The 15,691-nt window shown below is 34.0% G+C and overlaps 2 protein-coding genes across 2 annotated transcripts in view; one reads left to right on the top strand and one right to left on the bottom strand.

Annotated features, from left to right (window-relative positions):
• LOC131947988 (intermembrane lipid transfer protein VPS13D) overlaps positions 1-1,873 on the top strand; it is a 63,071-nt gene extending 61,198 nt beyond the window's left edge. Inside the window, exons 84-86 of the mRNA XM_059309424.1 lie at positions 247-416; positions 1,005-1,108; positions 1,244-1,873. Coding sequence (XP_059165407.1) covers positions 247-416; positions 1,005-1,108; positions 1,244-1,339 — 370 coding nt within the window. The 3' untranslated portion in view covers positions 1,340-1,873. The remainder of the gene's footprint in view (positions 1-246; positions 417-1,004; positions 1,109-1,243) is intronic.
• A 3,076-nt stretch (positions 1,874-4,949) lies between these two features.
• LOC131948018 (TPR repeat-containing protein DDB_G0287407-like) lies at positions 4,950-15,385 on the bottom strand. The gene is made up of 19 exons (XM_059309465.1): positions 15,337-15,385; positions 14,246-14,320; positions 13,582-13,818; positions 12,512-12,696; positions 12,040-12,150; positions 11,694-11,811; positions 11,507-11,602; positions 11,051-11,171; positions 10,325-10,447; positions 9,945-9,986; positions 9,642-9,751; positions 9,375-9,480; positions 9,100-9,227; positions 8,589-8,792; positions 8,138-8,353; positions 7,652-7,846; positions 7,050-7,198; positions 6,737-6,812; positions 4,950-6,170 (listed from the first exon to the last, which is right to left on the bottom strand). The coding sequence occupies exons 2-19, from the start codon at positions 14,297-14,299 to the stop codon at positions 5,820-5,822; spliced, it is 2,622 nt and encodes an 873-aa protein (XP_059165448.1). The 5' UTR covers positions 14,300-14,320; positions 15,337-15,385; the 3' UTR covers positions 4,950-5,819.
• Between the last annotated feature and the right edge of the window lie 306 nt (positions 15,386-15,691).

Here is a 15,691-nt window from a genome sequence, read left to right as displayed (position 1 = left end):
TGTCTATATTGTATTGTGATGTAAAGAAATTTTTACTGCTTGAGTGGAGGGTGGGTATATGTAGATGTCACAAAAACAGGTGAACTCTACTTTATCTGCCATATTGAACTTTATGTCTGAGAATGTTATTAGTCATGACAACCAAATATTGAATCTTGACCATCAGAAAACGCCTTGAACATTTGCTTACCAACATCCAGCAAATGTTTACTCCCATCTGACCTATCCTCATTATCTTTTAATTAGCCTGATTGCCATGGAGCAGCTGACCACTGACCAAAGCGGGGAGGGAAACATGCAGGTCATCATCTCCAGCAGGCAGCTTTTCTTCTTCAACCAACGCAAGGCCAGGTCTGACAGTGTTGTGCTCAACATCACCTACCCAGAGATCCTGCTCTGTTCTAGTCAAACCTCAGGTGGGTCTTGTTAGTCATAGGTGGGTCATAGGTGGGTTAGCTAGTCACATGGCCAGGTCTGACAGTGTTGTGCTCAACATCACCTACCCAGAGATCCTGCTCTGTTCTAGTCAAACCTCAGGTGGGTCTTGGTTGTCACAGGTGGGGTAAGTTAGTCACAGGTGGGTCAGTTAGTCACATGGCCAGGTCTGACAGTGTTGTGCTCAACATCACCTACCCAGAGATCCTGCTCTGTTCTAGTCAAACCTCGGGTGGGTCTTGTTTGTTACAGGTGGCTTTAATTAGTCCCAGGTGGGTCTTGTTTGTAACAGGTGGGCTTAGTTAGTGATAGGTGGGTTAGCTAGTTACAGGTGGGTCAGTTAGTCATATGTGGGTTTAGCTTATCATAGGTGGGGTTAGCTAGTCACAGGTGGGTCTTGTTTATCACAGGTGGGTTTAGCTAGTCACAGGTGGGTCTTGTTTATCACAGGTGGGTTTAGTTAGTCACAGGTGGGTCAGTTAGTCATAGGTGGGTTTAATTAGTCACAGCTGGGTTTAGTTAGTCACAAGTGGATTTAGTTTGATTTCTTCTTTTAATTACTTAACCAGAAGGAAAACACTACATTGAATTGACCCGCAAAAGTACAGATGTCAGCAACACCACTTTAAACAAGCCATTGGTACGATGTGATAAACTCCCTACAGCTAAAAAGGTAAGTTAACCCTTGATTCTATCTATATAGTTACTTCAAAAGTCTAATTAGTATCTAGTTCTCTCCCCTCTCATTAAGTGACCAAACCAAGGGAAGCAACTAATTTTTTCTAAAAAATAAAAATTCTCCTTTCAGGTGGCTCAAGAGATCAAATATGCCAAGAATTTGTTTGATGAGAGAGCTCAGACCCTGGAGGAAGATGAATCTTCTGATGATGGAGATGCTGAGTAGGACATCTTTCTAACCATCTGTTTTTTTGATACTCGTAGGTTTTTATTCATGAAGCGATATCAAATCAAGATGAGAAATTAAGTGGTTTATCTGTCTACATATTTATATCTGTGTGTATGGTTTTACCTGTTCCTAAATGTTAGTCAAGTGTTAAAATATTTCAGATTATAATTTGTTCTTACTGTCCTACTTCTAGTGTCAAATTGATATCCATGTGCCTTAGCATTGGTTCAGTGTGTAGTCAATGTGTGTAGCCAGCTTGGCTTCTCAGCCTTGTAGGTCATGTAGCTCAGGTGTGTCAACATGTTAACAATGTCAGTCTATCATCTCCTTGTATTTTGTTTTCTATTTTACATGTTTAGCTAGTTGTCATGTTCAGTTCAGTCTATCATGTCCTTGTATTTTGTCTGCTAGTTGACATGTTCAATATCAAACTACCATGTCCTTGTATTTTGTCTGCTATTTGATATGATCAATTCAGAACTATTGTGATGAGTTGCCAGGATAAAGACCAAATTTATCTGTGATAAATTATATCCCCCCACCCCTAATATGTTGTGGCAGTTATTGCCTAGGTGAGGAAAATGACACCCCCCCCCCCCCCACCCACATTGTCATAGCCGCACCATTTTCCAGTCCCCCCATATGCTGTGGCAGTAGTCACCCTATTGGGATCCTCACCAATTTTTCAAATCCCTTCCAATATGTTGTGCTAGTTATTGCCCTAGTGACACACCAATGTATATAAGATACACGTGTATATACGTTGAAATATTTTAAGTCATGTATATAAGTTAAAATATTTTTGAGACACACCAGTGTACATAAGTTCTAATATTTTGATAAGTACCTTTTATTTGGATTCATAGTACTTACATCTGTTGTATGTTTTTATTTTTTTAACCATGTCATCAGTCTTATGGGGCTTGATATACAAGCTTGGCCAAAGAATGGAATATTTATGTTGTATTGCAGCAGAAGCCCTTATGTTTTATGAAACATTTTTTAAGTATGATGATTGCATTAATTAAAATTTTGCTGTGGAATTAGTCTCCCTTAAAATCTTAAATGTATTTTTTAATCTGCCAATTCAATTTATTAATTTATTATGATTACATAAGAATATTTTTAAATGTTTAGCCTTGTACAGAGTATCATGTTTTGTTCTATAAATATTTGTACATGCAATGAATTCTCTTTTATTCTTAGTTTATTTCAAAAGAATTCTCCATGAAATGCAATTTATGTTTTCTTTATCTATCCAGAATGATTTTGTTTGAAGAGAATCTAATTTTAACCATATTCTGATAGTTTAACGTGTTGAGGTGTTTTTAATTTTTATCCTTCGCATAATTTTATTTTCTACTATTTGTATTCACAATGCTGAACAATTTGTGTGAATACATTTCCACTTGCTGAATATTTGTGAGTGTACATAGAATGTGGGCTTTCATTTTCAAGTCAGCTTTTTTTTTAATCTGGGGAATTTTATCAGGTGCTTGTTTTACTTAGGCCATGTACTTGTGGAGCATTGGATGTTTCACTTGTTCAGTGTACTGGAGGGTGTAGGAAAATTTGAATTAACAGGGATGCGCATGCAGGTTTTAAACAGGATCTACTTTAGGTGTTTCAGGGTAACTTTATTTTAAAAGAAAATCTTTTAATCATGTTCTGATGTATGTGCAAAAATGTATATCTTTGGTTCCTATTAAAGAAATAATGTTTAATTATGTTTAGGTCCTTGAGCAGCAATTTTATATCATTAGATGATGTTAAAATATTGTTCAACCTCAACTATATATGTGTGCAGAAATGTATATCTTTAGATCATATTAAAAATGATGTGGAATTATGTTTAGGTCTGTGTGCAGAAATCTTATCTTTAGATTGCATTCAAGAATAATGATAAACTATATTTAGATCTATGTGCAGGGTAAGACTGTTACCATTGTTGGGTTAGAGAAATTAAAGAAAATTAATATGCCACTCAAATCCTGTTTTTTATTTATAATTTTGTATTGTTATAATTATGTATATTTAGACACATGGTATTCTTAGATAAGGAAGTGTGAAAATTAGATTCAGCATTTTAACCCTTTATCTACTGACGGTACTTATAAGTACCACTTTAATTAAGTGCCTGTATTATTTTTTATTTAATACGAATTTTAAAAATTATTGAAGTAATTAATAGTATTATCTCCCCTGAGTCGCCGGTAGTCAGAGGTATCAATGATTTTTGAAAATTACTGGTGTGGCGCCATTTTCAATGTCTTGCTATATCAGTAGTTCACAATTTTTCTGTACATTTCTCACACACGTTCTTGATTTCCCTTTGTTTTACCTTATTTTTCAAGTTTTCAACCCCAAATATTTTTTCTTGGCACCTTCAATAGTCAGGCAAACGTGTTTAACTTCTAGTTATACAATTTTAATCAAATTGTCTTTGTATTAGATCGATGTTTACAAGTGGACTTATAAGTACCGTCAGGGTACACGGTCATTTTTTAGGATTTTTAGAAAATCGCAGATTTTTTTATGTGGAGTTACATAAATATTGTCCTTATAATTAATTATCGAAATGTACTCAAAACATGATATTTACACATTTATAAGAAAGTTAGCATATGGTTTACCTAAGAAACAAAGTAATTACATGTTAATTTCTAGTAGTAAAAAAAAAACAAGAATAAAGGTATCAGTTGCAGGCTCGTTTACAAGGTTTAGTATGCTTCATTTGTATACCAAAGCCTAGTTCTATTTGCAAGATTTAATTTGTTAGTTATATTTACTGCAATAAACTGTCTTGCCTACAACAACTAGCATTTACGTAATGTATACCTGTCGACTAGTAATAGTCCATACTTCTGCATATAGTATAGATCTATAAGGTAAATTTTAATTAGTAAACAGAAAAGAGTAGGCCACTACGGTTTCCCTAAACATATTGAGCTCACTTCTATTTATAAACTTTGCACTGTAGTGTAGACTTGTCAAAACATTCTAGTAGGCTACGATTATACTAGTATTACTAGTAATTGCGTGCTGAATGACTAGGCTTTTGTTTGTTAATGCGGCTCATTGTACTAGTTATTGGAAGCTTCCAACAAAAGCATGTTCATTCCGGCAGCGGTTGCTACACCAGAAAGACCACAGACAAAATTTAGGGAGCATGATATGTCGGCAACTTTTGCTGTGTTTGAGGTCTAAGATGTGTTCTGATGGAAAATCCAGTAAAAATCGTACTCAAAATATACTTTTGTGCTGTATTTATGTGTGAAAATTACAAAAAGTGATTGCTACAATGATTGCCATGTTATTAGTTAATAAATTGTATAGTTTGTTCCTGTTTTGTAAAAAAAAAATTTTTGACAAAAAATGTCCTACATTCCTGACGGTACTTATAAGTACCAATATACGTTTGGGCCATTAAAAATTTATAAAACGAAATTTCCTTCGATATATGCTTTGAATGTGCCAAAAGCAATATAGTAACACATTGTTTGGTAAAAATTTAATTCAGAACATAATTCCGTAAATAAAGGGTTAAATTATTTAACTGGCATAAATAAGTCAATTCTTGTCTTTTTAAATATATTTTATTGCTTGTGTAAATTTGCTACATATATAAATAAAATTCTTAGAAACATCTGTTTATATATAGTAAACAGCATAAATAAATTTTAAAAAGCTACATCTAGGAAGTGCTAAAAATAACAAATCCTCCTCACAAACAACTTGGTTTCAACAAATCTATTGCACAGAAAAAAATTGAAGTGGAATGATACATAAAAGTGCAGGCATAGAGAGTGCTTGAAATATAAACTTAAATCAACAACATAAAACATGGTATTAACACCTTTTTGCGGCACTTAATGAGCACATCATTTCCTAAAATTCTTAAGGTCAGTGTGACAATATTTTAAAATTTTAATCTTCAAAGTGAATTAAAGTGTGTCACATCATTAGCTTGTAAGCTGATGTATATGAATCTCTAAATGACAAGAACTGTATTCAGAGAAGTAAGAAATGAAAAAACCAGTCATATGTTTGCTGAAATTTATTTCCAATGGAAAAAAACCTTGATTTGTTTAGGGTTTTCAGTAAAGTTGTGTATTCAGAGTATTGTAATGCTTCTTTTGCTTAATTATCATTAAGGTTTCTTGGGTATCTTACTCACTACTGGAACAAAAAATAATCAAAGCAGTAGAAGAGAAGTAATGCCAATAAATGAGTTAAATAGAGATTATGGGTAAATCTATGTGCACCTATATGTGATATAAAAAAGTGGTGGTTTAATACTAACACAGTGAAGAAAACCAAGAACAAACCACAGGTAAACTTTTTGATTGTGCTTTAACATGTCATTTTGTTATTGCTGTTGTTTGAAACAAAATGTTTTTTTCAAAAAACTTTTCACAGTGAAAGGGTAAATAGTACATCAAAGTTATCCACTACTTTGTACTATAATTCCTGAGTTTTACACATCAAACCTGGAACATCTATCAGAGCCAAGCCCAATGCTGCAGTTCATGCACAGCTTAGCTGGGGTCGGGGTCAGAGGTCCACTCTTGACCTTTGTGTTCACCTGGAAGTTACACAGGACACACTTGACCACATCTGGGCCAGCTGACTGGGCGTGTCGCATGCAAGCCCTGGCGTTGGATGACATGGGGCCTTGACACAGTGCCCCGCACACAGCACAGCAGTCCTTGTTCTGCCAGTTGCAGCCTGGGTTCCAGCCGCGGGTGAACATGGCGCAGGAGTGGCACAGCATCACAGGAGCTGCCCCAGGCATATTGCTGTGAGCTGGGCCTCTGCAGCGGAGATTCTGAAAACAACAATTGATGTCAAGCAATGTTAGCCCACTGACACCCTTAACCCCTGTTACATTACTATCTATCAGTTAGAACTAACACATTTCCTTGAGTTAAAAACTCAGGTATTGTCTTCTCCTCCATCTTTAGTTAACTGCCTAACAGGCACACACTGAGTATCCAAGGGACATAACTACCTTATACACAATACAAGGGATGTAACAATAATTAACAAGACACAACAGCCCCTATAGTCACACACCTCATTAAGCCAGACCCCTCCTCTAAAATTATGTCACAAGATTCCAATTAATAAAAATACCACAATTGTAATATAAATTAACATGGTTTTATCATCCCATTTGTAACTGTAACCTCATTCATAAGATAAATAAGTCAATTAGGAATGTTCTTTTTAAAAAAAAATAAACCACAAAAATGTGCTAATCTAAAATGGGTCATTAATATATACTGAATCATCTTTAAAAGCATAAAACAGGTCATGAGGATGATGCTAGAACAAAAACATTGATAAAACAGATTGAATAACAAACCCAGACCAGACCAGTAGGCTAGTTACCTGCAGTAAAAAGCTTCTTTGAAATTGGTGCATGTAGAAATAGGAATCAGCATCGTTCTGGATGAAATCCAAAAGTCTATAGAGAAATGGTTTATATTAAATAGTAAATTTAAGCAACCAATACCCTGTACAAAATAATAGATGATGCTACAATATAAAATTTATTTAAAAAAGGGCAAATGTAAGAAATAAACACAACCAACCAAGTTAAATGAAGAACTGACTAATTTAGAAAATAAACAAGGGAGAGTACAATTTGAAACTAGTGGTTAAGGTTTTTATTTAGTCAATGTTATTTAATCCAAAACCAGACCTTTCCCTCAAGAATGCAGCCTCTAAGTGGTATGGCACGTGGTAGGCTTTGGCTCTGCCATCATTGCACCAGTACTGGTAGAAGTCTGCCAATAGAGAGTGGGTTGTCATTCTGTCATTGTCATTGTTTAAAAGATGTTCTTGCACAGCCTGTGTGTTTGAAAGAATACAAAACAATGCACAATAGAGGAACTTCTTTATTTCACAAGAAAATTCAGTGACAAACAAATAAAAATTATTTTAAATGTGATTTTAACACCCCAATGAGACAAAAGGACAAATAAATAGTTACTGCATAGTATAGCCAGACTGGCTTTGAGGCCACTAACAGCTTTACTTTGCCTCACCAGCAAGATTAGACATTGCAAACAATTTTATCAGCTTGACACATATGAAGTGTGTCTGTTCAGTCACTATCCTAGCCCAATACACACTGAGTGTCAACAGGCTGAACCCTGACCTCTGCCACAACAATGGTGGATTAATTTTGTACCATAAAAAAGACACATACACATTTATACCTACAGTGGTTTCCTTTATTAAATAGTGGAGACAACATAGTTTTGAAGCAACTGACACTCAGAGCCTAATACTATGACCAACCTTGAGCACAGCCTCATGGGCAAATGTTATAGTTCCTCCAACATGCCCAGACTGCCTGATGTAAGGTTTGAGGATCCTCCTAGCACGAGCCCAGTGGAACGCTGCCAGCTCCTCTTTCTTCTCAATGTCCCCACAGATCTGCAGGACTTTATCAGTGGGTAGCCCATGCCTTGAGCAGGCTATCAAACACAGCACCTTCATACATCACGTAAACACAGGTTATATGAGTAAGTTTTGAATGTATAACAGTATAAAGTCAATTATATAAAGTCCGTTTTTGAACTACAGCATAAGATCATTCTTGTATGTGCAAAATAAGCTCAGTTTATATTTACAACAGTATATCTCAGATTGATATTCAGTAAATTATAAGGCCAATTTTGTATGTACTATAAAATTATTGAACTTACAACATCAGAAACTAATATAAAATAATTTCTTAATTATTAATTAACCTATGGCTTTACATAAAATCTGCTCTATTACCTTTTTAATCACACCATATTCATCATCTTCATCAATCAAGCGATTTATTATTTGACTTAAGAGTCCTGACATACCACTTGGAAAGTTTGCAATCTTGGAGTCTAACAACCTGAAATCACCAAACACTCTCAACTCTTCTGCCATTAGCATCATCCAAAGGGGGTTATCTACCCCTGTGTTAGATAACAGTTTTTCCAGCTGAGAGGAGTCAAGTTTCTGTGGACATTTAATATCAGTAGAAGCAGTTAGAAATTTTGGTTTTGATAACATATTTTAAAAAAAATTATATTAATCACAAATGACAGCAGCATGAATACATTTTTAAATCTGACAATAATCATAGAAATTTTAGTTTTGATAACAAAATATTTAAAAAAAAAATTATATTAATCACAAATATTAAAAGTTTTTAATCTGACAGTAATCATAAATGATAGTTCTTTTTACTTACCTTGTTAAAATCTGCCAGGTAACGAACTGCAACAGCAGAGAGGTCCTCAGACAACATGTTTTGCAAATGCATTTTAAAAGTAGGTTTATCATAAACTCTAGCGGTGGTGGGTGGGTGGGAGTTGGTGCTGACAATACAGTTGATATTGTGGGGGAAGGATGGGGGCAGCCAGGATAGATGCCTTGTTGTGTCACTGTTCTCCATCTGAAAAAAAATTATGCCATTATAAACTGACATAAATTTAATCAAATATTGTTATTCATGTTGGTTTTATGTGGTATAAAATCTAAGTTGATGAGCTACTGAAACATTATGAGAAAGAATAAAAACCAACACAAGTGATCGGGAACTTCATAATTCGAAATAATGAAATATTGGACAATGCAATGAAACACTTCTATTTTTAAATGATAAACAATTGTCCATCTGTCTACTTGTTGTGATAATAGAGTAAACACCCTAGCTAAAAAATCCTACTGTGTGCTCATGCCTATGACAATAGTTTATGTACCTCGTTAAGGCCATCAATGATAACAATCATTTTCTTCTCAGTTTGAACCCTAAAGTTTGAGAGAGCAGACTTGAGATGAGATTGCAGATCCTTGTCATTGGCTTCATTTACCTGGTTCCACTCATCCTCTGGGGGTGGGGGGTGGGGGGTGGAGAGAAAACATGAGTTAAAACTCATCAGGGAAGTAGTTTTTTAACTATACTAAAAATATCCTACAGTTTAGAAAAAGACAAGAGGATTTGAGTACTGTGCCTTTGCCTCAAGCCTATGCTAACCTGTTAGATCTGGTTTAAGAGCTCTAATAAATCTTTTTAACAGAAACTCTACTTGGTTGCTGTCAGGACTGCTGTTGATGAAATGATAAAAAACTGGAACTTTTTTCTGTAAAGAAGAAATAAAACAATGGTGCATGGTAATTGCATGGCAACATTTATCGACTTATAGAAAGATGATAAAAATGCAGAATACAATTAACCACTTAAACTTAAAGCTGTTTCTCCCATTCTAACCCACATCATAATCCTAATCTATAGGTAACTAACCTCAACTATCTCCTTGGTTAACTTACACAGCAGGGCAGTTTTACCAAAGCCACTGGCACCTTCAACCACACACATTTTTGTGTCAGTTTCATGCAAATCCCAGAGATTATCTAAATCAAACATAGGCAAAACATCTGTCAAAATCTAAATAAGGTTTATTATTATCGTTTGTCATATTGTTATCTGATTTGGACTAAGTTTCAAGGTGTACTTTTTTAATCCTAAAATTTGTATTTAATACCAGTAAATTAATGTTGTAATAAAAATAAAGTACATAGCTCTTCAGATGACTAGCCTACTTACTTGAGTCATTCTCCTCACCTTCCCCTTCACTTTCAGCACTTCCTGTTTATGAGACAAGTAAAGAAGGTATGGTCATGTGACTAAACAAATACTCAGTTGTTGTTTTTTTGTTAAACCCTGACAGAAATAAGCCCTAGGCATATGGTATGTACAGATGGAAGAAAATACAAAATGGTTTCAAAAATGTAATTGTCAAAAAAAAGTCTTCACCAAAATTAAACAGGCTTATTTTTCTCAGCTTGAAATAGTTAATGATTAATATTGTAGGGCGTATAGGCATGATTTTATGTGCAAAAAGTAAACAGAGTTTTTCATTCAACAACAAGTTTTAACATCTGCTGCTAAAAAAAAAGTAAAATTATTGAGAGGTTTCTACCAACCTGGCTTTTCCAACCCTTCAGATGTGCCATGCTCAACAAATTCTTTCAGTAGATCCAGCTCCATCTGACGACCAATCAGATCTCTCGCTTTGTCCAATACAAACAACCACTGCAGTTTTTGTTCTTAAAATAGAGTTTAAAGAAAAAAAGAGTAAATAACACTTAAACTGCAGTTTTTGTTAAAAAATTATTAGTACTTTATAAATTTACATGTGCTTTTTGAGAAATCGGAAATAGCGTAAATTAGTACTTCTGGTAAACGGAAATTACTCAAAATTTGACAGAAGGTAGAGAATTAGATCTTTTACTTACATGTGAAATTTCATTTATCTATCTGAAATAGTACTCAAGTTATAGGCTTTTGAAAAATTCAAAGTAGAAAAAGTACCACTTCACGTTATCGGAAATTGCTCAAAAGTTGACCAGGATCTACGATTTTGATAAAATACTTATATATGAAATTTCATCAACCTAGCTGTAACGGTACTCAAGTTATCGTGTTTACACACAGACAGACACACAGACAGACACACAGACAGACACACAGACAGACACACAGACATACGGACAAGATTGCAAAATTATGTTTTTTTTGCACGATTACAATACTTTCTCTATACTTCGTATATACGAGAAAGTAAAAAAGAGTTTAAATAACACTTAAACTGTTGAAAGGCTGATTTGTGCAGCAATGAAGTTCAAATAAACAGTCATGTTTTTGCTTACCTTGTTCGAATAAATCCACTTGGTCTTCTGGTGTCACAGGATTTGGATACATTTTTTCTATGGATTTCTTTAAAAACTGTAACACTTTTTGGGCAAAGTCATCCAACTCGGATAGCTCTACCTGTAGAAATAAAATTTTTTTTTTTTTTACCATCTAAGATATGGAAGCATGAAATGGCCAGTTAAAATACAAAATATTAGAGAAACCCTAAATTATAAAATATGCAGTTGTAAGTTACTTCAACAAGTCTAGACATGAAACTTTTTATCATGTGGGCAAAGAATGCTGCTGTAGATCTGCTATTAATCAAACCATTATTAACAATTACAACGCTTTTGGTTTTACAATGTCATATCTCATTGAATTAAAACATCATGTGTTGTTACCTTCTCTCTACCATAAGAACTCCCTGTGTCATGAAAAAAATTTTTAATCAAAATATATTTTATCATTACCTGCTCTCTTCCAGTTGCCATGGAAACTTGCTGGAACTTACAGCTGTAGGGAAACACCTGGTCTGGGAATCTTTCTCGCAACTTTCTCTTCATCACCTGGCAAAATATTTCAGGGATAGAAATAAAAATGTCTCAAAGGTCTGCTATATGACCAATGGCTGTGAAATCAAACAGGGAAGTTCCTAACCTTAAGATGGTGCTGTGCCAGCTGACCCCCATCTATAAACCTTGACTTCTGGGCTTGGGGGATGTCATCACAAACTGATTTGTCTCGCAGGAAAAATGCAGCATTGGGATTTCTCTCTCTGATAGACAGACAAAATAAATAAAACAGATGAAATGTAAGCATAGTGACCACAGTATATGTCAAAATATTTCAAGTTCCCAAAGCATTCACAAAAGAAAATTGACAAATTTAACAAATAAAATAACAATTATTTAAAAAATTGAATAGTTCCTTTTTGTCATTAATTCAAGGTAAACACGACCCAATATAGACTTGTATGCTTAAAAACAAATAGTGGATAAATAACCTGAATGCCCCATGCATAATTTCCATGAAAGTGATGGAGGTACCTTCCACCCAGTTGTATTTTTCTTTAGCTTCAGTTGGAGTTTCCTCAACAGATGGAATCCAGCCATACCTTTAGGACATACAAATAGATTAAGAAAAAAAATCACACAGAAGCATGAAAAAGAACCTAGAAAAATAAAACAGGCCTAATTTTTTTACTAGTATCTAACAGTGGACTCTTCCAAAGTGTATTTAGGTTGTTAGTAATATTGTAATTTGAGGATCAGTGTTCAAGCCAGCAATTAGGCATTAGCAAGTTATATTAATTGATTATTTACTATTAGTAACATTATAGGCCTATTTCATTTTTAACCAAATTCCTTTAATGTGGTATTAGGTGACATTGGTATGGAACATAACAAGAAAACAATAATAAAACACAAAAAGTAGCTAATGCTAATAAAAAAAAAAGAGAAAATAAAAAGTCCCACCTTTCTCCTGAGAGATTTATAAAGAACGGCTTCCCTTTATTTGTCTGGCGACAGCGTTCTATCTCATCTAGGCAAATCAGAATTGTATCTGATGTTGACGAGTCTTTGGGAACTCCCCAACGTAAATCACATTCTACTAGTTTCAAGCCACGGTCTTGGCACCACTCTCTCAGCTCTGGAAACACCTGTGAGTTGGCAGAGACAAATCATATTTTACTTGGCTCAGAACAGTCATTAGAGGTAACAAGAACTATGTCACTTGTAAACTGTACAGTGTTATTTCAATGTCATAACAAAACAAACAGAATTAGTTTTAGTAAAGACAGGGCAGATTAGTATAGACAGAAAAAATCTTAAACCACAGATCCACTAAATGGATTTGACAGATATTTTATCACTCTGATAAGTTGGCTCACGTCATGTCTGCATTTCACCTGTACTTGTACCTCATATGTGACCAAGACTAACTGTTAACGATCTGGTAGAGGAGTGATTTAGTTAGGCCCAAGACAAACTGTTAGTCTGGTAGAGTAGATATTTAGTTAGGCCCAAGACTGTTAGGGTCTGGTAGAGTAGATATTTAGTTAGGCCCAAGACAAACTGTTAAAGGTCTGGTAGAGGAGTGTTTTTGTTAGGGCCAAGACTGTTAGGGTCTGGTAGAGTAGATATTTAGTTAGGCCCAAGACTAACTGTTAAAGGTCTGGTAGAGGAGTGTTTTTGTTAGGGCCAAGACTGTTAGGGTCTGGTAGAGTAGATATTTAGTTAGGCCCAAGACTAACTGTTAAAGGTCTGGTAGAGGAGTGTTTTTGTTAGGGCCAAGGCTGTTAGGGTCTGGTAGAGTAGATATTTAGTTAGGACCCTGCCAAGCACTATGAGGCCATCTGGTAAGGAACATTCAGTAGATTTTGACCATGACTATTATGCTGGTTAAAAAGTGTGGGCAGAATGACACAGACAATAAAATTAATTTGAAAAAGTTGAATGTTTTTCACTGACGTGACTCTTTAAAACACTGGATTCACATCTCTGAACATACCAAAATCCTTACTTCTATTGCTACCCAGACTTACTTTTTTCACTAGCACCTCTCTCTCATTGAAAAAATCAGTGAAGGTTGATGAAACAAAAACCCTCACAACATTCCAGTCCTCTGTTGACTGGTCATCTGAATCTCCCTTCTCACTGGCTGGGCTGGTAGTCTTATTACATTGTTGTTCTATATCCAGCCAAACTTTGCTGACTTGTTTTCTTACACTTTCATCTATTTCATTGTCATCATCAGTTTTACTGTCTTCACTGGTGTCGTTCTGTCAAAAAATTTGAGGCTGAAGATGTATGTGTGAGCTAACAAAAAAAGGCAGAGAAACAATTATTTTTATTTGCATTATTAAACAGATTGAAGACTTATGAGAAAAGCATTTTAAAAAACTGTATTTATAGTTCAGTATATAAAGATTTGAAGTGTCCTGTAAAAAAAACATATTGAATACAAAATTATATCCACATTATATTTTCTTGTTCCTAGGAAATAAGTATCAGAATAAACAAATAAAAATGATTAGGCCTATATTTTATTATAGAGAACTAGATCTAAAGAGGGAAAGTTTTTTGTCTTGTAATGTAAACCAGTTATTTATATTCATTTCTTTATAATTTTCACCATAGTCATTCGTTCCATTGTTTTCAAAACAAGTTTAAATATTATGCTAGAAACAAAAATTTGATAAAACTTACAGATACTTTCAAATTTTGAACACAGTTTGAGATTTGGTATGTTCTACGATACATTTTTATGGGGTCTTATGGTATCTGGAGAAAAAAAAATGTAATTAAACGTAGAATGAAAAAAAACTTTCATTGCCTTGATTTTTTCTGAGAACATTTTTTCATGGTTTTCTTATTATAATCATTTTTATTACTACTAATAATATTAGGCGTAAGTTATGCAAATCTGTGTTTATTCTTTATAGCCTAACATAATAGTTTATAATATCATAATAGTGTCAATACTTATTTACTTAAACTTTTTGGCTTAAAGATGTTATCTCAAACTCGCTTATGTATAGCAGTTTCCTGAGTCCATTTAGCTCTGATAGGTGGGCTACCTGACTCAAAGGAAAGTAAAAAGTAAAGGTGGCTAGGCATAGAATGGTAGCCTATTGACTGCATTATCCCTTTAAATGCTAAGGTCAGAGAAACAGATGAACTCTACTTCATCTGCCTCATTGGCCATCAGGTTATTTATTACATTTTGAAAATAGTTTTAATTTAAACAGACTAAAAGTTAACTTTTTAATTTTATACATACATTTTAAATGTTCAGTTTTATTTAATTAGGCCTAATTTAGTAACAATAGTTAACATTACTTATACTTACTTATCATTAGTGCTTAAAAAGTTTAATCCTTAAGAGTTTAATTTTAATTAATTTCAATTTGAAAGATAGGCCTAATAAATTAATTTTTAATTAAAACATTAGATATAGAATCTAGATCTGTTTCATTTTCTCAAGTTCTCTGCTAACAAGACAAACAAAGTTCAATAACAAAAAGAAATATAAAAAATAATAATATAACAAAATTCAAATTTTGAAATTCAAAGATTCAAAATAATGAAATTTCAGAAATTATGTCCCATGACCCCATGAATGAATAATAATAATAATAATTTAATATTAGCCTAATTTGGAATTAAACATAGATCTAGATCTAATCTAATCATTTATTAATTAATCACAGGGCGCACCACTTTGGTAGAGTATTTATTATACATTGAATAAATAGTAATAGAGATCTAAATACGATGGCTTTTTGCCTACTGCTAACCGGTTGTTATGATTTTGTTTTGTATGACGACCACGAGCGCCATGACGCCGGAACACATAAGAAGTGGTTTCCTTTATCTAAGAGCGAAAGAAATCGAAAGTGATTGGGCGGGGGTCTTTGATTTATTATTTCATTCAAGTGGCAGGCAGCGGCATTTTTAATATTTCAATAGTGAATCAATAGTAATACAACGGCTAGATATACAACGACATTTTTAATTGCATAGATCTAGATCTATAATAAAATAATATACTAGATTCTGGCTAGATCTAGATCTAGAATCTATGTGCATACGATTACGTCTGAATAGTGAATGGGAATACGTCGTGCGATACATTAATTTAATAACATTTAA

This window comes from Physella acuta, unplaced genomic scaffold (genome assembly GCF_028476545.2).
Source record: "Physella acuta isolate Inbredline_101_S28 unplaced genomic scaffold, ASM2847654v3 ptg000620l, whole genome shotgun sequence".
Taxonomy (NCBI): domain Eukaryota; kingdom Metazoa; phylum Mollusca; class Gastropoda; family Physidae; genus Physella; species Physella acuta.
The sequence above is the reverse complement of the archived record's forward strand: the minus strand, read 5'-3'. Positions and strand labels throughout refer to the sequence as shown.